The sequence below is a fragment of the Pyrgilauda ruficollis genome, unplaced genomic scaffold (assembly GCF_017590135.1).
Source record: "Pyrgilauda ruficollis isolate IOZ18807 unplaced genomic scaffold, ASM1759013v1 scaffold18, whole genome shotgun sequence".
NCBI classification, from domain to species: Eukaryota; Metazoa; Chordata; class Aves; order Passeriformes; family Passeridae; genus Pyrgilauda; species Pyrgilauda ruficollis.
In genome coordinates, this window is record NW_024516984.1 from 1,334,541 (window position 1) to 1,358,695 (window position 24,155).

Below are 24,155 nucleotides of genomic sequence, written 5' to 3' on the forward strand. Positions count from 1 at the left end.
GGGCAGTCTGGACTCTTAAAGCCGGGGAGGCATCATTAGGGAGCAAGTTAGATGTCCACCCAGTAAAAGCGAGCGAGAGAAAGAAAGAGTAGGCAGGCTGCCCGAGAGGGACCACGCTCGCCTATTGTTAACATATACTTGACCCCCACTAACCTCTTCACGACACAGATGTCTCCTACCTCTATCACCTCCCACTGCTTTAAGCCCTCCCCCCCTGCACCTGGGTAGCGGGGCCGGCCCGGCTGCCGGCAGTATGCTGCCTGCCTCGCGCGCTGCCTGCTAGCGGGAGCCGGGCGCAGCGGAGCGGCGGCGGCGGCGGCGCAGCCTCGGCTCGGCTCGGCTCGGCTCGGCACGGCACGGCACGGCACGGCACCCCCGGCTCGGCTCGGCTCGGCTTCGCCGCGGGCTCAGCTATGCGTCGGCTGCTCGGGGACAGGCAGAGACCCCGCCACTGACAGCGGCCGCTCCCTGCGCTCCACATCACGTTTGTCTGAAGCGGCGGCGGCGGCGGCAGCAGCAAGGAGAAGAACCTGGGCATTAACTATCTCGACTTGGAGACTTTGCTTTATTTTTGGTTCTTGTCCTTTCCCGTGGAACCAGTAGTCTCTCTCGAGCTGATCCTCCTTTAAGAAAAAAAAAAAAAAAAAGGGGGAGAGGGGGGGGTGGGGGGGGGGGAAGAGCAGCTGGAGTTTCTCCTCAGCTCGTTTTGACTTTTGTGGACGTGGATCATCTGGACTGGGAAGGGAAGCCGCGCGGCGCTGCTCTCCCCTTTCCCACCCCCTCGCCCCTCCAGCAGCCTGGGCTGCCGTCTCTCCCCCGAGCAGGACGGGAACTTTTATTTGCAGCTCGCAGCCCGTGGCGAATGGTGGGCATCTCCGGTCCTCTGCAGTGTGAGTACGGGCGCGGGCAGGGCTGGGCAGGGCGCACCGGGGCGGGGAGAGCCCGAGCCCCTTTTCTTTCCCTTTCTGCTCTCCCGCAGGGTTCCCCGGGCTCTGAGGGGCTCCCGTGGCTGTAACTAACCCAGGCGGACCGGTGCTGCTGCTGTGCCCGGGCCAGGTTAGCGCTGCATGCAGCCTTACACGCTCTGTCCCCGGCTTACAAACTAGCACCCCGGATACTGCTCAAGAGCTCGGAAACCAAATAACCCAGTTTTGGCAGAAAATAACCCTTCCAGGCATATATTATAACAAAGCATCAGATTTCTGTCTGGATTTAGGACTTGCCTTTTTCCTTCCTGCCTCCCCTCTCTCCAGGCTCTAGCGCTGGCTAGTGTGAATTGGAGTGGCTGAAATATTTCTGAAGGGATTGTTTTGTTTCGCTTGTTGTTTCACTGAAATCATAGGTTTGTGCAGCACTAACAACATCTTTTCGGACTATTTTGAAATAAATATTTTAGGCGGTGCACGTCTCCTTTAGCTGCACCACAGTCTTGCAAATAGCTTGTTCCCTAAAACGACAATATAACGTTAGAGTTTGCATTTCCAAAACTGCCATACAATGTAACTGTCATCTCCTCTGGCTGTGCTGAAGGGTTCGATTCCATACATTTGCAACAGACCATTGATAAGGGAGATTGGAAGGATGAAAACCACATTCCCGGCCATTTAGACAAGCATTTGACTTTTGCGGAGTTCTAGTCCTTTTGTTAGTGCCAAAGTTGAGAAATTTGCTTTCGCGCAGGGAAGGATTTGCCACCCTAGCAGGAGCACCCGTGACTCCGTTTCAGAGTTAATTTATAGCGAACTAGCTGTCGCTCTTGTACTCTGCTCCCCTGGATGCTAGAGAGAAACCGAAAGTAACTAATCGGACGTAGCTCTTAAATCGTTCATGCTCCAACCAGGAGCTAAAATGTTGCTTCCTTCAGTTCACTGATAAGTTTAAAGGAGGAAGGGCGAGGGTATGGGGAGTGAAGCAGCCTCCCCCTCCTGCCCCCCAGGCTGCAGCCGGAGCCGGGCGCGGCGGGACCGCCCTGCCCGACCGCAGCCGTGGGCTCTCCGGCATCGCCGCTCTGGGGAACAGACGCCTCGAAGCCGCTCGGGTTTCACTGGGAGAGCAGCCCTCCATCTTCCGATCCGCAGCAGGCTCTGCCCGCCATCCCCTCCTACCTCTGCCGTGCCCTAAATCACGGCACGGAGAGGATCCGTCTGTCTCAGCCGCCCGGCCGTGACGCCCTGGAGCCGGCAGCTCCCGCCCCGCAGATAGCTCGGGAGCGGGCTGCGATCTGCTGAGTCCGCGGCAGCAAGTCTGACCGAAAGAGCTGCCTAAGTTTTCCACTGACAATCGCAGCCGGGCGGGAAGCGCCTGCCTTCGCTTGCCAGCGCGGCCCCAAGGTGCGCTGTGCACGGCTGCGCGCCCGCCTGTGCGGGCAAGGCTGAACGCGGTGAGGGCACAGCACGGCGCGGCAAGGGCTGGGCAAGAATGGGTGTATGCCTCTTAAAATCAGCCTGCGGGAGCTGCCGTGCTGTTTCTGGGAAAGCAGCAAGTGCCAAACGCTTGGCTACTAGCGTAGCCCTGGCTAACTAGAAGAATGTCTTGTGAGTCTTGGTATGTACAGCCAAGCGTTTGCTCCAGCAAGCACTCCTGTGCTTAATGTAACGCTGACCCCTTTAACTTTTAACATCGCTTCTCCTAATTAATCTGTTCAGGCCCCAGACTTAAATGGCTGTCCACAGCTGCTGCAAATTGATTTATCCCCTGATGGTGGTCCGAGTTGCTGACCAAAGCAGTATTTTTTTTCCCCCTCCCCATTTTTGGTCTACTAATCTGTTTTGACTTATTTCCTACTTACAGTAATGCTTGCATACTTTTTGAAGGACTTAAAAAATATCTTCCATTGACATGTAACTAGAAACATAATTATTGTACTTGTAAACACAATATGTTAGGGCTAAGGGTGAGCATAATTTATTTAACTACACCCTTGAAGCCTTACATTTCCGTCTCAATTTCTGCATCCTGACAGATGCAATGGAAAGTTTAAATAAGCAACTTTGTTAACTGCAGTTTGAGGCAAGACGTGAAAGACGTTTTTAGAGCTGAATTCTATTGTCCAGGTTTTCTGTTCCGCTTTTCTGTTAACGGCTTAGTGAATCTGGATAGCCGAGTAGATTGAAACTGGTTTCTAATGGTTGTTAAAGTTGATGCTTGACCTTTTCATGGGAAGTCTGAAAACCCCATTCTGTTTATTCTGGGCTGATTTCCTTAGGAAATTCAATATGATCAAGGAATTTCCTTCAGCTCGGCTGAATGGTAAAAAAGTTACTCCATCTTGTTTATGCATTCTGGTTTTAGCACTAGGTGTTTCTGTGGCTCCCCTTCAATAGGAAGATAATAGGAAAAGACATGAGTATGGCTCATTCATAACTATACAGTGAAAATATGAAGTTGGCAAAGGCTTTGTTAGGTGTGAGATTCACTGCAGCTTTGCTGTAAAGGTTTTCAGTTAGGAACTTACAATAACTATGTTTGATAATTGATAACTTTCTTAAGGTCAGTTTCACCATATCTGAGCATTCAGTATAATTGCTACTATTTTCAATTAATGAGTCATTTTCCTTCGCTGTCATGAGAATCATGCATCAAGTGCAAGAAAACACCAAACTCCACCAAAAATCCAACAGACCCTTGAATCCATTCGTGCCTCTGGCAAGCTGGAGCCAGGCGAGGGGTACAAGAGATGATAGCAGGACTTCTTTCTGTCCTGGGTGAGCGGCTGGGTTCTTGAGCCATGAGCATGCTGTAGGGAGACAAGAACCATTCTGTTTGTAATGGAATGCAGACAGCAGTGTTAGGTCACTGCTTCCTGGCAACTGCTGCACAAGTTGTTTTTCTTCAAAGGCTTTGAGCTTTTAAATAGTTTCCAAAATCTTTTTAAGTAAAACACTGCCTTCTACCATTTCTGACCACCTTAACGTTAACTTGTTTCGTGCCTAAATAATGGACCAGTAAAACATCACACGGTATCTCTCATCTGTGTACGCTTAACACTATGTATGCCTGCGTGCACAATGAGTTTTATACTGGGACTATTGTTTTTGGAATAATGGGGGAGAAAAATAGCTCCACCTGGAGTGCTGGTCAGCGGATAGTCAGTTCAGGACATTCTTCCCTGTCAAATCCTGTTTCTCACTTCTCTGAAATGAACTTCAGACGACAGGCGTTGAATGTGAAGCTCGCCTCACTGAGGTACTGTGCAGACTGCAAACTCCTCATTGCCAGACGCTTTGGGTGAAATAGGCATCTGCAGTGTTTGCACTGGGGGTGACGGGAGAAAGGGCTTGCAATTGTCATTTTCAACTTTCAAATCCACTTGCCACAGTCTATTACTGTTAAATCTTTAGCTAATTGAATAAGGATATCACTATGTTGCTATTGCAGGAGCTTCAGACTTTTTAGATTGGGGGGTGGAGGAGAAGGTCTTGTTCTTTGTTCTGTAGAAACTTAAGTTGTCATGCAGAGATCAAGAAGACTTTAATAGCTGAAATAAAACATGAATTTGGTGTTCTGATGGGGCCATTTCTCATGGCTTGGCTAAAGAAATGTGAAAAGATAATTGTTTTAATCTGAATACATTAAAAAACCTTGATCCATGTAGTTAGTAGCAGCCTGCTCTTTTTCATACAGCCTTTAAAACAACCTATAACATTTAAAAAGTTGAAACTGACACTGAATTTAGTATAAGTAATGAGAGTGTAAATCCTTAAAACATTGTCTTCCAGGTTACATTGTCTTCGTGATGTTTCATATTAGAGATCTAAAACAGTTGGTTTAAAAACTGAACTTTTAAGGCAATGGGTCTTGATTTTCCACATAGATGTTCCTTTTTAAAGATCTGCTTTTAAAATGCAGTTATCCTGTTCTTACTATAAACTTTATTAGTTTAATATATGGTAGCACCAATATATCAGGAAGTAGCAGACTGTGTGGTTTTGTGGATAAAGGAAAATTAACAGCAGACATAAAATCAAAGTCTGTTCTATCCTGTTCTTTAAAAGCTTTTTTTTTTTTTTTGTTTTGTTTCCTCCCCTCCAAATTTTCATCTGAAAGACACTGACTTCCATCTTCATTTTTTTTTTCTGCCATTGATATGAAAGTTTCCAAATGACGTTTAGACAACAGTGGACATTTTATTAAAGTAAACATTAGTTCAGTATAATGGAGGTAATTGTAAGTGATAAGAGCAGAGCAGGTTATCTGTGTGTTGTTTAAACAGAAGGAGCTATTTTGCCCCATTTCCAGTAACCATCTGTAGAGAAGAAGGGTTTGCACCTGTCTGTCCACACTAATTATAGATTAGGTCCAAAGAAATGAAATTCGAGTAGCCTTTCTCTTAATGAAATCCATGGTGATTTTATTGTAAATGTGTTTTGTGTACAGACGGTGATGGTTTGTCTGTGAGTAAAATAAATTGCTGTATGGCTGTTATGTGCTTGTAGTTGTAAAGCAGGATACTACTGCATTAACAAAGGTCCTGAATAAAAATGCAGTGCTCCATTTAAGTCCTAGGCTCCAGTGATGTCTCTAGCTAGGCTTAATCAAAAAGGTTCACTGTAGGCACAGTTATTTAGGGGTATGTTTCAGAGTAGACTTTTCAGTTATCATCACTTTCATGTCAATGTACTGGCATGTAGGTGGTCCTTTGCCTGAAATGTGAGGCAGAAATGGTTTCATGTTAAATATGTACACATATACATGCGGAGTGTGTCAGAAATAGTTTCCTCTGGTTTAACCTGCATTATTAAAAAAAAGTGGAAAGAGTGAGAAATGCATTCTGAAGTAAAAGGTCACATGAATCTCTACCACATCTGTTTATAGTAATTATGATCATAATTAACATAAGAATTACAAGTGAGGTAATGACAAGCTGAGCTATGAGATATTATGCCATAATAGTCATATGTTGGAATTCTCACATTATAGCACACTAGAATTCACATATTCAATGCAAGAAAGAAAATGTTAGATTTTTATCTATTTTAATGCTTCAAAACTTATCTGCCTGGGGCAGATGGACTTTCCGCTTTAGAGGAAGGTAACCCATTATTACAAGAGAGTCAGTTGAAATTAAGATTTCTAGCCTGCAGCTTGGACTTTGAGACAGCTGTGCTTATGGAACGCCACTTCTGTTACACATTTGTATTCTGATTGTATTTATTTTATTAATACACATTGTTTTATTTTTAAATGTGTTTTCACAGCAAACTGCTTACATTAGGAAGGACCCTGGATTAGGTTTTTTTTGAGTTTTGTGATTTGAGTAATAAAAGTATGGTCAGCATAGACATAAGATGCACATGGTAGCCCTGCAAGATGAGAATCTGGCAGATCCTAAATTAGTTCCTAAATCATGGTATGATATGTATGTATTTCAAGGAAAAGCTCTGTAACAGAAATACCAAAAAAAGCAGTCTCTAATTTGTGTGTAATAGTTTGAAATAACATATGCAGAAAGAAATCTGTATTACCTTGCAGGTTGAATTAATTAATAAGTCACTTTTCTTTAGAAATGCATAGAACATGCCATTAAGTTTAGGAGCTAAGGTTTCAAACAAGTTGACTAACTTTTGTAATATGACCTGTCTGATTACCTCTAAATATGGTTGTCACGCAACTGACAACTGGAGGAAGTTGAGGGAGAAGTGGCCCTTCTTCAGGGTAAAAATACTGGCTGAGGAATGCATAGTAAATTTGACACGTGAAAATCAGTTTGCCTTCACTGAAAAAATCAAGGTCCTGGTTTTGTGATAGGAACATTTGGCCAATTGCTTTCTTTCCAAGGCTAAACATATACAGTGGTTTATGAAAAATTTAAAAAAAAATACCTTGTGCTATGTCTCAGTGATACGAAGAGGTTTTCACATTATTGGATTAGTGGAGGATTTGTGACAGACCCCTTTTTTATCTGACATTCATTGCAGTGACACGATTTTCACACACATGCCCTTCCCCCATCTAGGTTCTGGTTTTCACTCTGTATTATGTGTCAAATTCCCTTTATTCCTTTTCTTGTGGAATAAACTGCTATCTTGGACGAGTGATTTTGGAAGGAGTTTTGCACTGAACAATGCCAGTCTCACTTCAGCATGCTGTCATTGTCCTCCTCCCTCCTTCTCGGCGCTCCTCGGCCGAGGTGCAATGGAGATGCGTTTCCTAACAAATAAGTGTTGATTCCCACGGAGAAACATTTTAGAAACTTTAAAACCGGAGCACATGGAGTGCCTGGTGCTGGCATAGCTATTCTGCTGGCTGGCTGTGCTTATGGTAGGCAGGCCAGGACGCTTTGCTGTCTCCCCTTTCCATGCCTCATGCTAACCCTGTGCTCTTTGATGAATCCCGACAAAACAGCCCCTCAGTTTTCACACAACCTGAGTTGTGAAGTGTAGGGACCTACTTCTCCTTATTGCTCATCCTCTGGTGAATGATGCCACCACTTTGTAGCAGCAGTGCTGTGTTCAGGCTCTAATGCCAGCGGTGACAATGAGCAGGCTGGGTTAGGCTTGGCCAAACTGGGAGCGGGTACAGCGTGTGACTGTACTGGGCCAGCGGCCGCCGTGCTCCGTGCGGGACATAGGCATGGTCTGTGAGGGGGGAGCCGGGCTGCAGCAGTGGGTATGGCCGGTGAAAGGAGAGCCGGCCTGGGGCAGTCACAGGGACGATCGGTTAGTGGGGGTGGCGGCGACCTCCGGTAGAGGAGCCTTGGGGAGTCAGCGCTGCGCCACCCCTGGCAGGGTCCTTGTCCTGGAGAGGTGTTGGGCAACTTCCAGGGCCGGAGCCGGGTCGGACGCCGGCCAGAGGGCAGGCACACGCAGACCAGGGCACCGCCGCCTTCTCCCCCGGTGGGCGGCGCGGAGGTGGCGCCTCTCCTCGTGCCGGGCGCGGCCTCCCCGGGGACCCCTGGCCGGCTCCAGCCCCAGTCCCGGCCCCGCTGCCTCGCACATCCTCCGGCCGCCATCTGGGCCGCGCTGATACCATAATCGCCCCTCGCCGGCGGGGCCGCGGAGCCGCGATGCTCCGTCCTTGCGCCGCAGATAAGCCGCGAGGCGCGTGAGGCGCACAAAGCTCGGGCCGCGCCGGCGCCTCCTCGTCCCTCCCGCCGCCGGAAGGTAAAATCTCCACCCGCGGGCGGGAGAGGCGGAGAGGCGGGCGGGGGGACACCCCCTCGCCGCCTCACACCGCCCGGCTCGGCCCGGCCCGGCCCGCTCCGGCTCCCTCGGCGCTGCACAAGTCGATAGGCGCGGGGAGAAGTGAAGATGTAACCACTTATTATCTCCCCCTGGAGCGGACGGGGGATTTACGGGCAGAGATCAGCCGGCGGGGAGACGGGATCTGCCTTTTGTTGTGCTGCTTCCCCCCGCCCCCGGGCAGCTCCGAGGGGAGCGGAGAGGGGCTCGCCTGCCGGCCTGGCCGCGGGGAGGGAGAAGGTGGCCGCAGAACAAAGGTGGTGACTAAGGGACCCCACTTTAAACACAGCCCACAGGAGCAGAGAGTGCCATGTGTGTGTGTCTGGCGGGACGGGGTGAAGGAGCCCCGGCCTGGGGTGGCAGCGGGGCCGAGGGGATGTGACAGTCCCGGCCTGTCATGCCCGGGCACCCACCGCTCACTCCTGGGGTGGTTTCAGTGAAGGCTCCTAACTTCCAAAATCCCTGCAGAGGATGACACCGGGCTTCAAGAAAAGTGGCCTCTTTGCTATTTCTTTTTTGTTGTTTGGGATGGACTTCTGGTGGTGCTTTTTGAGTTCTCTTCCAGATTAAAAAGAATTGCATGCTCAGTGCGTGCATGCACGCTGCTTTAGCAAACGGCTTAATCAGTGGTCATGTCTTAAAGCAACATTAAACAATTACCTTTATATTTAAAAGTTTGAAATATTTATACTGCCGTTTCACGTTGTCAAGTATTTGCACAGATAGATATATAGATATGATCTGGTAACTAAAAGCCTAATTAAAATTTGTTTAAAGCCAGGGGGGCATGTATTCTTGTTGACAGCAGCAGATCGATAGGGTAAGACAATAGAGCCCCATTATTTTACTTCCATTGACTGAACATATTGACATTTCAGGTTTGCGATTGCCTCAGTGAGCATGATGAAACACTGAAATTCATGAACCAACTGTCTGGAGTGGCACATATATTACTGTATGTCATCTCTGCCTTCAGGTTACCTTATCACTGAAGCAGAATGGTAATGGATGGCAGCAGAGTACTTCAGGGGGGTGAGGGCCCTATCAGTTAAGAAGCTGACACATAGCAGGTTTCAGAAGTATCTTTAATTACACCTAGAATTATGTACAAAGGAAAATGGTCCTTGTTACCTGCTGCTGCGCTTCAGAGTTTACAGGCTCAGAAGCAGACGGGATAACAAGGTACTTATGTGTCATTTTTTATATACATGACTTGACACCTTTAACTTTTGCAGGAGCCCAAGGATTTCTGGTTGTGCTCTTTGCATGCTCGCCATATTCACCAATGGCAGCATCTCAACCCAGTCTTGATGCTCAAGTTCTAGAGCATCTGCTAGACCTTCTCCCAGTCTGAAGACTGCAAAGGAAACAAAGAACAACTTTGAAATAAATAAATGCCCTTTGAATTTCTCTCCCCTCAACATGTTCAAACGACAGTGCTCAGGGAAGTCAATGCAGTGAGACTATAGCAGAATGAAACATACATGCATATATGTGTATCTGTATACACACACACACACACACACACACACATTTTTTCCTTGCTATAAGCACCATAAAAAGAAATGTCTGTGCAGTATGTGCACATGAATGCATAATTGTATATATCAGTTTATATGATTGCATATAAATGCGTATATAAAGAAGACCCCTGTCTGCAGAGCATGCAATGTGTTTATTATTTCAGAGGCTTTCACATCATCTTTAAAATCTAGCTGACTGTAGAATGAAACCCATCAGGGTAACTCAGAGATAGAGACTGAAATTAATGTAAGGCAGACAAAGAGCAAATACAGAGGAGCCGTTACGATTTAACTAATTTTTAAAAGTAAGTGGACTGAAAATATAAAATGTATTTTGTGTGCCATCTACTCAGCAATTGTTGCTATCAAGTGGACTGCCGATGCCCTTTAAGATGGTAAAAAGAAAACTGGTCCTTTATACCATTTTCCTGAAAATGTTAGGTTTCTGTTTGATCAGCAGGTGCTGTTGAGATGAAAGCCATGTGTAAATTTTCAGAAGGCCAAAAGTGTCAATTCAGAAAAGGAAAGTGATAAGAGAAAATGCAATCAGTTTTCCTGTTTTCAATTTGTGCAGGATTTGAAGAGCTGTTTTGTTAAACTGCTACATCTGCTCCAATATGAATATTGAACTACTTCCACTAAAAATAACACCCTATAATTTGGAAGCCATTGCAATCTTTTGTTAATGCAAGTGGGTTATTTGAAAAAAAAATCTATTCTGAAAAATCTCCTGCCTAATGTGCATTTTTGTTTATCGGCACTTTTATCTTCAGCAGATAAAATGGCATTATGCAATTAGGACCATATCTATTTGAACTGGAAAAATGACACTGGATAGCTGAATGTCACTATGTTGGTTGAAGGATTTAACTCATATTTTCAAAATAATTTTATTAATAAACTGTGATTGTATCTTAAAATGACATGTGGCTGTTTCCCCATTGCAGCAATACAGCTTTACTTACTACCGAGGACCCTGAGCAATGTAAAGGATGTTCAGTATATGACACAACATTCTTTGGCTTGTTTCATTCCTGATATACCTGCAAATCTTAAGTTTAGGCTCATCAAGGGCATTTTAGTTAATGGGGATTTTCCATGGTAAATGAAATGATGGAGTCATATTTGAATGCATATATACAAAAATATTCACGGCTGTGGAGCTGCTAATCCAAGTCAGTTCTATGACTTGGAAAGCATAGTATTGGTAGAGCATAAATTTTCTACCATAAGGATCTCTGGAGAACATAACACTATTGCTTTTTAATTAAAAAAAAAAACAACAAAACTACCCACAAAAAAACCCCCGACAATAACCTAATAGAAAATATATGTTTGTTAATTTTATAAATAAGGATCTAAATGAAGAGGGGATAATTCACTGTTACATCTATGGAATCCTGTGTACATAACATGAGTGAATGTGCAGAATAGAATGAGAGCTTTTATTGATGTATTTCAACATGGTGAATTACCTGGTTTTAATATTAGAATGGGTTTTAGCTATTGAATTCTAATCTAGTAGTCAGGAACTGTTTTTTTGGTTTTTTTTTTGGTTTTGTTTTTTTTTTTTTTGGTAGGTGTCTGCATGGGAAAGGGCCTTGCTGATGCTTCTGTTTGGTTTTGCAATTGGATTTGTACACTTTTGACCTTGGGGGATTTTCCTCAAAGTGATCTACAGATCAGAAATAATTAAAATTCAATAAAGTTACATTCAAATGTAGAGTGGATTCTGTGTGAGATCCGTGCTTGTGGTAGGTTGTCTAGAAGTCTGTGGCTTGTCTACTTTATAGTTTGTATTCCCCAGCATAACTGTGTGCACACATGTGCATAAATTTATGTTGAATGACAGAGGGATAATTATTTATACGGATTTTATCCAAAACTCTGTGCTCTCCTGAAACATAACAAAAAGCCTCCCTCCCCAGAAGAGTGTTTACATCCCGTGACAGTCACTAGATTCAAATCTTCTCAACATGAAAGTTGTTTCCTTTCCTCCAAACCTTCTTTTCCCCAACAAAGCTAACCCTGTTAAACCTCACCTTCTGTGGGATGTATACATAGTTATAGACATATGTACGAGAAGTAAATATTACAGAAAACATGGCCGATTGGGGCAAAATGTCTGTAGCCCTAAATAGCTGGTGATATCTGCCAACAGGAGGAGCGGCGCTGGGGAGGCCCTACCTCGGCTGACCCGGGCATGCGAGAGCCTTGGGGAGCCTCGCGTTCGTGCGCGGTGCCTTCGTGGGGCTTTCTGCTCGCAGATGCTGCCGAGCAAACGCTCTGGCGCAGTGTGTGAGAGCAGAGACTGCCTACCTGAGGAGTTCTGAAACCAAGGAGCTTTTTACTTTGGTCGTGGGATTTGCTGGTGCTTTGCACAGGGGTTGGGGTGGAGCCCAGCCCCAGAAGAAAGATTAGAGCTGCATGCAGGGTGTCCAGATTTTCTTATCTAAATGTTCTGAACACATTCATGGGAGTGTTCTGTTTTCTTAATCTTTGCCAGAAATGCTGCATACAGTTTTGCTGTTCCTGTTGAATAGTTGCCATATTTAACTCCACTGGTTGTGAATGGAAATGTGAATACTTTAATGTTCCCTCTCGTTTTCTGTAACACATTTTGGGATGCCTGGAAAAGGAAGGCATCCTAGATAATCAAATGTATTTCAGAATACACAAAAAGAATTTAATAGAAGTTCTCAAACTTGGGTTTGTTTATATGTAGTTTTTTAGCATGTGTGATATATTGACTTATTTAAGGGATATGTTTTTATACTCAGTATTATTTCTTGAATGTCGTGTCCATTAAAGTGCAGTTGTGTTGCACAGAACTGTATAGCAACAATATTCGTCCATGATCCCATATTGTAACATGCTGATTTGGGATCCTCGTGGGAAAGCTCATGATTTCTTTAATCATTTTGGAAGACTTTTGATTCATTTTTATGTTTATCAAGACAGGTATACTCTGGTGCTTATAGTAAAGTAAATGTGCAAGGTTCACGGAGGATAGATAATAGGTTCTTTTGGAAATTAGGTTGCAGTCTGGAAAGACAGAAGACTCCACCTAGTGGAGTGGAATTAATATGCACATGGTGGCAGGCAGTGGTGTGTAATAAAATAGGTATCATTTATGGAGAGCCAAGTTGCTACAGAGAGTAAAGCCCAGCAGTTTAGACAAGCATTTGAGGCGATGGTTGTATGACCATTACAAATTGTACTGGGCTGTAGTTACCTTTGGAGCTCTAGGAGGCTTATGTGTGTCTGCCATGTTGGACGTTAATATGTAGTTTGCATCAGTAGTAGGAATTACCCCTAGCTTTTTTCTTTTGTAGTGTCTTTTATTTGGTCTGCCGTCTACATTTTTTGATTTCTAATGACTCCACAGGTGCCCCTTTTGGTTGTGACCCAGGTGTCATTTTAAATACCTTGGAAAAAAAAAAAAAAAGACTAACAATTCAGCCCCCAAAAATCACCACTTCCCCCCCACAATTGCTTGTTTTTTGGAATGCCTTTTCAGTTTTTTTCTTCTTTTACTTTGGTAATGGCAGTATCAGAATGTTAGTTGTGAATGTCACCATGACAGGTTGTGTAGCATGTTGACTAAGGCTGTGTGTGCTTTCTGGGAGTCACAAGGTTTAACAAACTCTCTGTCTGATGAAGCGTCAGATTATATAGGGTTTTGTGCCTGTGCTTTACTGTCCCATTGGTTTGGTCACGTTGTGCTACTGGGATGTAGTAAAAAGAATTTTAAAGCTGGGATGTGAGTGAACATCTATCCTGAGCAGCTAAGATACTGTCCTGAAATCTTCTTGGATAATGCATCCTAACATTGAATCACACATGCATTAGACAAGTTCAGGAAGTGAACTCCCCAAGACCAGCTCAGGCTGTGACAGTGAGAGGGTGAGGCTATTGCCATAAAATGGAATGATTAGGGTGCAACAGAGGAGACAGAATGCTGCAAAGGATATTTGGGAAGAGTGCTCCAAAGGAGCGCTTCCAGTGAAATCCAGGTGGGGTTTGTTGCCAGAGCCATTAAAGCATAATGGTGCCAGAAAAAGCTGCCAACAAATGTGGGAATAATGGCACCTATGGGTGTGCTGTCAATGGATGGTACTGCCAGGATGATTTTTTATTTTATTTTAATGGTGACATTGCTAAAAGTATTTAAGGGTAATGTTATAGGAAGTGTTTTAGTGAGTGAAGTCACTGGGTTCCAGGAACCATTAAGCAAAACCTGTTTCGTGACTCTACTATTTATTATTTTAAAGCTTGATGGCAAACCACTTAATGCTGGAAAAGCAGGCTGCAACCTGTATTAGAGCATGCTACAGGTGGACAAGGAAACCATCCTATGGAACTGAATAGCCCAAGGTAGTTTCTGAATGTTGTGCACATTTCATGTGCACCACGGTAAATTAATGCAACTCCATGGTTCAGCAGAGCTTGCAAACATTGAATTAAGTACTGGAGCTCAGTAAGATACCATGGGATCTTACATGGTACTCCCATACCTAGTTCTCACTGAAGACAGTGTTTCTTTAGTTAAAATGCCAGTTTGAGGAGCTGGACCTTCAGGATTTCTGTGCTCCCATCTCATGTCTGTGATCTTGACAATACTTTTTTAAAGTTGGTTCTGAGACTTAGGACTAGATCTCTTCCTAATAAAATGGACTAGATCAGGTCACAGTGTAAAGCAAGGGCATTCTTTTTGAATTGTAAATCACAGACTTACTGACAAGACTTCCATATAAAGGAGAGAAAAAGCCTATTCCTTCCATAATAATGCTTGCAGATTTTTATTGAGTCCATTGGGCCAGGATTCTCAACTTGTGTATCCCAAGATCTGTTTTAAATTGTGTTTAAGCCTGCTACAGACTTCTTCCAGAGAAGTTCACAGCTACAGTAAATACCAGCTTTAGTAGTTAGAAGGGGGGAATCAATGTGTAATTTTCCTTCCACATTCTGGGATTTATTGGTCCCACCCTCTTCACCTGGGTGACAACCTTCTGATGTTAATTTTCTTTTTTTGTTTGTTTGTTTGTTCATTTGTTTTTAAGTCCAGGCCTAAATTTCACTACCTCTTACAGAGCTATTATTGGACAGGATTGTTTTTATTATTCCATGGCTTCTCTGGGAAGAGAAGGATGGGCAGGACCTCAGTGACATTGCCGGAGCAAGTCATCAGTGGTCATGTCTGCCCCTTAGGAGGTCACAGGAAACAGGTGGCTTTGTTAATTGTCCTCACTCCCAACTCTTGTCCTTCCTGGAGGGAATTTAGAAGTGGTCAGGAAGTGTCAGGCCTACTGTGTCCCCCCAGGTTCACTACTTCAGGCATTCATAATAATTTGAGGTATGTGCCAAGCAAGGGAGTCTGTCTGCGAATCCTTACTGTCCTTTTTAAGCTGAGTGGCTACCTGGCTGGGAGGTCAGAATGCTATTGCTGCAGAGTATGTTTGGGATTGCAGCTGGAATCCAGCAGAATAACAAAGAATTATATTTTAAAAAAAAAAAAAAAAAAAAAAAAAGGATTTCCCTATCATATACTGTTTTCCTTCTTTCAAGATATTCATAAAAAGTCCTAGGTAAGCAAACTTCAAAAATTCAAGAGGTGCATGAAATATTTCTGGAAACTATGATCCACTTTTATCTGGTGAATCGAGGATGGAGAATGCCACTGTATTTTCTGCTTAGGCCAGTTTTAATTGTCTTTGTTACAACTGCACCATCAGTAGTCATGGATCTCTAAATGGCACTGAGTCCTGTGCTTTGGAAAATCATTTAGGGTCTTGCTACTTTATATGAGCTTCTTTTTAAGAGCTTGCTTGATTTTTTTAGCAGTGAAGGTGTACAGCATTGCTGAGTATCTCACTGCAAATGTAGCACCCAGTGCTGTAAGCCAGATTTTGAATTACCGGTAATGTTTCTATAAAGTGTCTTTTGGAAATTATTCACTCACGTAGGAAGTGATGTGAGTTAAGCAATAAATATACTAGTTATTTATTTGCCATATGCATTTGGGGTGAAAACTCTGAGCTTCTCTTCAGGTGTACTCTTGATATTACTGAGACTACTTGACTAAATAAGGTGGGCTGCAGGATTATGTGCTTGGTGAATCACACTGGTTTCTGAATCACTTTTAGAAAATACCAGCCTGAAATGCTAGCAGATAATGAACACATTGTGCTTGGACTGGTACATTATTTAAAGAATAGCATTTTAAAGTAGAATATTTTGTAAAATGTTAGTTTAAGAACCATTTTGCAATTTACTTCCATCAAATGCATTGTACCAGGAAAAATACCTCCTTCAGAAGGGAAAAGGTGTCAGTATTGTGGAAGAATATCTGATTTTTATCCAGCTATTTGCTATTTAAGCTCCCTTCTTTTCAGTGCAAGGAGATCAGCTGACAACAGCAGCAACCAAATCATGTTTGCAGCTGGGCAATTACAGTAGACCCTAAGATCTGCAACTGTCAACCATGAACGCAGATGCCTTCAAAGTTCTGTTTTTCTTCCGTGTGGAAGTTGTTGGCATGGAACAGATGCCTTCATTTTGGAGAAACCAACTGCTGGATATAATTGGTTCTCTCTTGTCTTGTCCTCTAGGGACAGTCTCTCGCAGATGAAATTAGATGAGAGGAAAAAAACAACAGACACAGGCGCACACACTCGCACATGACATGAAGCAGGAGTTTTCAGGATCCCTCTCTGTTTTGTCACGTGGAACTGTTTTCAGCTGGAAGATTTCATTCCATTTTTAGCACTCTACACACACACATGATGATGATGCTATATGAAAAACATACAAATGAAAATAGGTATCTGGCCAAAGTTTATCATTAATCTAGGCATGCTTGTTTAGAAATAAGACAAGCATATCCATCCCACATTACTTTTGTGTTAAATGTTGACTTCTGCGATATTTATTAGGGCTGCAGTCTCAGAAATTTAAAGTTAAGTCTCAGAAGAGACAAGATGCTTTTAAAACTGCTTTGTTGCACTGGTGGAATCAGTTTTTTATCAAATTATTTGGTAGTTGTTAACATGGGAGGAAAAAACCAAGTAGCAGACTTCAAAATTTACCTAGCATTACAGGCATTCAATTAAGAAAGCATCTTTACAAGTACTTCAGCAGAGTTAGTCTGATGGACACCTGTGATGTCTTATTTCTGGGAGCCTTGTGATAGGGTACTGAAGTGACTGTGTCCTCTTACTGCAGGCACCGAAAATGAGATGATGGCAAATGGACTTGGGGGCTCTAGCAGAGAGAGAGAATCTGCTTACCCTGTGCCTGTTAAAGGGTTTCTGTCATTCCCTCTCAGCCTCAGTGTAACAGTTACCAAATCATTGTGGTTTGTGTTACTTAATTATGCTATTAAAATAAATATACAAACTTTAGGTTACCTTAATAAGCTCAGTTGTGAACTGTGACAGTCAGGCAGTGCTGTGTATTCTTGGGTAGACTGGGTACATCCAGGAGGTGCGTGCAATAGGGATCGGGGGCTGCCGGGAAATAAAACTGCCGCTGCTGGTACCCATCACCCTGGAGGCCTCATCTCTGAATGCCTTTTCTTTCTTAAGTTTTATTTCCGAGTACAGGTTGGGGCTTTTGGTTTTGCATGTTGTTCTTTTTTTTTTTTTATTTTTTTTTATTTTAAGATATATTGCAGTTTGAGATATCAGTCCCTATTTTATATGATGCATTTACTACTACTGTAATAGTAATGTCACCAGCAGTGAAAACCGACTTTTCACCAAGGAGTAACGTGGTCCTGCCTTGGTACAGTTGGTAGAAGGCAGTTTAGACACTTGATGTAGCTGGATAGCTGCCCAGCTCTGTGCTCCTTTGTTTCCTGCTAACCCCCGGGGGCTGTGTGGGTGGAGGGACTTCCAGCAGTTAGGAGGAAGCCCCAGGTAAACTTGTTTTTGAACTGATGACTCTTCAGCTTTTATAGAGAGAGATTCTTTGCTGTACATCTCCAGTTCTGATTCACAAAACTTCAGTGTGACAGTGTGCTTGCTCTTAGCATTGTATTTTTGAAGAACCGCATATTAAAGGGAAGATTTAACTGGGGAAGTGCTTAGGTGATGAAGGGATTTCTGGCAGTAACGAGGAAGTACAATAATGGTTCATTTCATTTGAGGTTGATCCTGATATTTGTAGTCTTTACATCCTATTAATTCCTTGAAAGATAAGCTGATACAAGCATGATTTGCCAGGGCCAATGGCTCTTCTAAAAGTCTTGGCTCAGGTTATATCCCCTTTCTCTACACATATAAGATAAAAGCACTGTGAATATGAGGTTAACTGAATTCAAATAGAAGACTCTCTAGAGTTATTGCATTCCTTAGAAAATAAATACATTTCTCATATGGTTGAGATTGATCAAAAAAGTGTTCTGTATGCCAGTGATTACATTCCCATCTGTGATTAAGGTTTTCTGTCTGCATCTGGTTTTCACATTATATTTCTGTAACAAGAATCCTTTATATGGCAGAGTTCACTCTCTGTATTTTCTATTAGCTGCAGCTTGAACTACTGCACGGATCGCAGATTTACACATGTGGTTTTCATTACTTCATACCATTGAGAAAAAGTAATATTTGTTTGGGAAAGTATGTTTTTCAGAATTTCCATGGTAATACAACATGTTGATCCTTTTTTATAACACTCATGTAAGACTACAAATTGTTTGAGGCATTCTGCTTTCACTGAAGTTCAGACATTAGACAGTTTTGCATGTACATTCGAACAACAGCAGCAGTTTGCAATTCAGGAAGCAAAAATACATTTAAAGAAGGAGATTAGTGTAGAATGGGTATAGCAAAATGCATCCATCACTTTGGAAAATGTGGCAAACAGAAAAAATGAACATGCGCCCAAAACAAAGGAAGAGTAGCAAATTGATGTCTTCATTGTAAAGTGGATGACAGATTTTTTTTTTTAAATAAGAACTTTTTTACAGTAAGATGTTTAGAATCTTTTACCAGCTATGGAAAATGAGTATGCTATTCGGCCGAAATACTGAATTTTTATATATTACATAGTTAAACATATTTGACTATAATTGTTTCTAGTAGCCAAATTAGAAAAGGTTAGCAAAACATGAATATATCTTTACAAATGTGTAACTCTGAATCCAAAATATGATGTATTCCACTATAAGGCAGTATTTCAGCCAGACTGTGCTATTGTCACTTGGTAGAAAACTTAATGTTTAAACAATCTCAGTGAAATTAATAGGGCCACTTGGTCAGTGGAGAATTTTTCAGTTTTGGTAGGGTTTATGGTTTTATGACCATAAAAATCAGATCAAACAATAACAATAATTCAGAGAATGCTGTATGCATTTATGGAAATTTAAAGTGTTACGCAAAAATCTGGGCAATTGAAAAGTACACAATTCATGCTAGGGGCACAACTGAAAGGTAAATTTATTGCCTATGTACAAACATTGTGACAACTATAGAATTACATACAAAATAAAAATAATTTTATTAAAGTAGTTATTGTACCCAAGTTGTGGAGTCCTAACCACATTTTGGAGGTTATTTTCCAAATGCCGGAGGCAGTTGTGTCACTTTGAGAGCTCCACAGTTGCCAAATTCTGGGTAGAGTCCTGCAGTTCTTACCACTTGTTTTCACTGAAATCAGTGGAATTTTGGCTTCTCTTAGGACTGTGGGGAAATGCCCGACCACGACTGCTGGAAAGAAAGAAAGGGCTTTGGTGAACTCCTTTGTTCTGTAACCTTAATTTTAACTTGGGAAGGTTTGTTTTGCTTTGAGAAGGGTGCTTGTTTGTGGGAAAGATTGCAATTTCTAGCACAAACACAAATGTGATCTTTTGCACATGCCCTTGAGCAATGAATTTTTTTGCAGAAAGATCTTGTGCAGGAGAGGGTTGAGGCTGGATTCTGGGTTAGGTGCATGAGCTGCGGCCGGATCCTTGTGCATGCTTAACTTGATGTCCCAAAATACTTGAACAGTCATTGCAGATTGAAGCATGTACGTAACTGTGTGTGCTTGGCTCTGAAAAAACTTTCTGTCTTCACATAATTATGAACCCCTGAAAAGCATATTAATGCCTTGGAAAAACTGACAACACTGTGATACAGACTTATACAAATGGCAGAGTATTTGTGTAACCCAAATAAACAGGTTTTTTAGGTGTTGGAGTGGGAGAGAAATTGCCTTTTCAAAAGTGGGAAGATGATTTGTAAATGTATCAGTAGCTTTTTGATCTGCCTTTCTTTAAATGTGTTTGCTGTTACAACTTACAAATCCAATTTAGTATTAGTGATGTGTAAATTGGAAGATCTCTATTTTTAGTAAACATTTTGATTTAATAAATGGTTCTCTAGAGCTTCTGTTGAACCAGGTAAAGTACGTAATATTTTATATTATGTGAATGTATTTAAACCCAAGCATTTTTACAGAATTAATTGATGGGTAGAATATAGGCTGCCCTTAATTTGTTGCCTTCTGTATATCAGCTGTTCTAACTGAGCAACTGAGCGAATTATGAAATACCTTTGTTGAAGAATTAATACAGTTTTAAAGTACTACCTATATTAGCTAAGAAAATGTGGTTACTTGGTTTAGAATAATATTTCTGTCTTACCTTTTTATTTAAGACTACTATTATCAAGTAAATGAAGGGGTGTGGTGCTTCAAACTGGCTGTGATATATGCTTTTTTTTTTTTTTTTTTCATTTGTTGTTGTCAATAGAAAAGATTGATCTCTGGGCTGGTGAACATAGTATCTGTCCCAGTCAGAAAAGGAAAGAGGAAATTAGCAGAGCGATTGGTGGAGAATGATATCTGTCAAAAGAAACACTTGGAGAGCACTGAGTTTAGTGATAGGTGACTGCCGGAAAAAAGGGAACTTTGAATTTTGTCAAGGTAAGGAACAGAAAAATATTTGATTTTATAATGTGAATACCTTTTAGAAGTTATTAGTGTGTATATAATGACTGTACCTTGCCTTGTAAACTGTAATTAAAAAAGAAATCTTTCCGTTTAGCTCCAAAGAGTCTGCCTAAATCAATGAAGGTGCTGTCCTCGTTTAATGCAAGTGAGAAAAGAGTACTGCCATGCTAATAAAACACATCAGTCTTGACTTTTCTAAAATCTTAAATACATATATGTGAAATTTTTAACTTTGGGGTTATTTTTGTGTTTTTAATGACATAGTTGCTCTTTGTGTGTCACGTCAATATTACTAGGCTGGGTTATGGAAATAGTGACTTTCAGTTTTCGAACTCTGAATCGGAATAGTATTTGCAACCTGGTTAAGAGACAGTTGTAAATTGGAAAAATGGTTCTTTGTAATTTAGTGGAATCCTCTGGTAAACTCATTGCAACATGCTGGGAATCTGTGGAAAATTTGATTGAGATAATAATGAGAATGGATATTTCTGCTTCTTGTGTGCTAAGATTCTTACCATATTAGAAAAGTAAATCTGCTGTTGCTGGACAAAATTTCTAGATGTCCTATGACAGTCATTCCTGTCTTTACTGTAACTACATTTTTTCTTCTAAAATGGTGTGTGTCTGGATGGCAAGCAACTGCTAAACTGATTTTAAGTGCTTTCCAACACTTGGACAATTTTTTTTCTCAGTGTTGGACCATATCGCCTGACATAACTTTGCTAGAGCATGGTACCAAAATAAGATGAATGGTGCCTGAGTACTCTTGGCTTTGCCCTGGATAGTTTTAAAGGTAGCTCAGCCTTGATCATATTACTTGTTTTCCCACCTGAGACACCATGCTGCTCTGCCTGTGGGGTGTGGAGAGATGGAGAGCACCTGAAAGAGCCAGTGGGAGCCTCAGCACGTCACCTTGTGGCAAGGGCTAGGCCTGAGGTTTTGTGCACCAGTGTGGCCATACTTTAAAAAAATTAAATCCTAATAAAAATGAAGTTGCATTCTAACTTGAGTTCCTAGCTCAGTTTAAAACAAATAAATGCTTTTGCGGGACCTTCATGTACTCAGGCAGCACTGGAAGAGAATGAATCTGCTGGGTTTCTGATCTTCGCAGGGTTCCTTCTTATGTTTGGATTTTGCTTATTTAGCAGTGTATAGCTTCTGACTAATTTCTTCTTTTTACTATCTACAGTCTTGTTTTTCAAAGCGCAAATGTACCCTATACAGGTGGCTGTTGGTTGGTTTCTTTTGCCATATGGGTCTTCATAAAGGATTTAAAAAATAAATAAATGTAAAAGTAAAGATGTCATGCCTGAAGCATGCAGTGCTGGCATACTAATGGGAAGTTTATTGTGGTTTATTGCTGTCAGAGCACGTGCAAGATAATGGAAATTTCCTACAACTTGGGAAAAAGGCTTATTTTCTAATACCATTAATTTAAAGAAAGGGAATTAATATGACTAAAATTCACATCATCTCTATAAAGTCCAACTGATCTGATGGTTGCTGAAGTGTTCATAATAGGGAGGGAACAGCACCTTATCCCTCCTGTTCACTCTTGTGCAGGTTGTGCTCTCTGTAATGCCTGGGCGCAGGCACATCTCTGCCACGGTGAGGTTGCTGTGTACTGGATGATTCCCTTCACTGTGCAGTTCTATCAGTTGTAGCCTTATATCTAAATAAACACATCTCTCTGTGACGCCTCTTACAGAGTTAACAATATTGTATAGTTTTCACCTTGATAATGAAGAATTCAAAATTGCTTTGTAGCTCTTAGAGAGTGATCAGTGGTGGTTAACAGTTCTTAGATCTTTGGCCATTCCCATTTTGACATTTACTTGAATTGAGGTGACTGGGTGAGGTGTCTACATCTGGATGTATTTGTGACATGCTCAGAAATTTTAGTCTTAAATGGCTAAGAAGCTCCACATTTTCAATGATTTTTTGTTTTAAATTTCAGTTTTAAATAATTAGAGATGAAGCCAACACTGAGCTTAATATGGACTTTACTGTGCCCAAGATTTCACTTGCTATTTGGAGCCTAAATGGAGTAAAATGCAAAAAAAAAGGTGTTTTGAGTTTATTGCCTCCTTGAAGCAATGGCCTCTTGTAGCAATGACTACTTCTGCTGATGTGACCCCTTTCAAGCATCCTCATCTTTGTTTTGCTATTGCAAAGTTATCTTCTCTTGGCTTCCTTTTTTATCTTCAAAACAATTGTTTGCTTACCAGTGTATCTTAAGGAGTACAATGGAAATAATAAAGTCCCCTTCAAACATACCACAGATGCAAAAGAGTATGCAACTGTATTATAGACAGTGAATTGTACTTCCAATCAGAATTTCATCTGTTCATGTGGTGCACACCTGTGGCTTGCTGGCATTGCTCTTGATTGGAGTGTGAGAGAGCTTAATGAAAAACAAAGCCAGGATGACAAGGAGAGACTCCACAGCAAATATGGGTTACTTCACATTAGTAAGAAAGTGAAATTTGAAATACTGCTTTGGAGACAGCTCCCTGGTATGTGGGAGCATATATGGGTGACCTGCAAAGGACACTGGTGCCCTGCTTGGTGCTACCTTGCAAATAAAGCATTTTTCTCTCTAGGTCAGGTTGATTTGGGCCAGTTGAGAGCATGGCCGATTTCTCCAGCTTGCTTTCTGAGCCAGTAAGAGAATCCTGGGCAAGAATCCAGCTTTTGAAGTACAAAGAAAATAACCCATAATCTATATAAAATACTAGCGGATGGGGAAGGGAGGAAATTTACAGAGAATAAGTGAGTTTGAGAACAACTGTGTTAAAAGTAGACTGTAAGGACAATGTGTGTGTTTGACATTAGTATTTATTTTAATTTGAAAATATGGTATTTGAAACCTTTGAGGTGAGCAGAGGACAAGCTCTTGCAATATGATATATTTATTAGTAAACTGAAACCAAGTACTCCAGTTCAAGTTGCTTTTTCAAAGTGATTTTTTCCCCCTGAATTTGCAGAGTTTGGGTTCCCTCTCTGTGCCCCCCCTCCCTGCTCCCCCTCAATGTAATGTGTCTCTGATAACATTAATGGGCTTTGCCCCACATGGAGCAGCAAGTGTATTGTACCACTGCTCACTGATCCCAGGTCAGTGTGATGCGTGAAATCAATTTATTTGAATCTCTTTGCCTGTATAGGAATTTGGCAGCATGCCAGTTGTTTTCATTTAATGTTCTTTGTGTTGAACACAGACAAGCAGGCATGCTTTTGTACTCCTCTTTCTTCTGGGCTCTTCTCTTTTCAGCCAATATTCTATTCTGTGGATTTTTCAGAAAGAAGCAGGAATGTGTTACCTTTTTTAAAAATAATTTTTGTTTAAATAGCCTTTAAAGAGCCGAGAAACTGGGTCAGTAACAGAGCAGCCCTGTGTAGGGTTTTCTGCCAAGTATAGGTGGTAACACCTGCCCTTTCCCATTTCTGAAATTTGGGGAAAAAGAGAGAGAAAACACTGGTCTATTTTTCTAATGCCTAGGTCTATGATTTATGTCCT

The 24,155-nt window shown here is 42.0% G+C and overlaps 1 protein-coding gene across 5 annotated transcripts in view; it reads left to right on the plus strand.

The window, feature by feature from the left end:
* The first annotated feature begins 646 nt into the window (after positions 1 to 646).
* The window catches only part of RUNX1T1 (RUNX1 partner transcriptional co-repressor 1), a 113,904-nt gene continuing 90,395 nt past the window's right edge, over positions 647 to 24,155 (plus strand). For 2 of the 5 annotated variants that reach the window (XR_005954859.1, XM_041464385.1), the window contains exons 1-2: positions 647 to 890; positions 20,439 to 20,611. Coding sequence is in view for 2 of the 5 variants with exons in the window: in XM_041464385.1 (XP_041320319.1) it covers positions 20,524 to 20,611 (88 nt within the window). In the remaining 3 variants the exon portion in view is untranslated. Of the gene's footprint in view, positions 891 to 979; positions 2,545 to 20,438; positions 20,612 to 24,155 lie in introns of those variants that run through there. The other 3 variants (XM_041464389.1, XM_041464386.1, XM_041464387.1) reach the window with 3 other exon arrangements.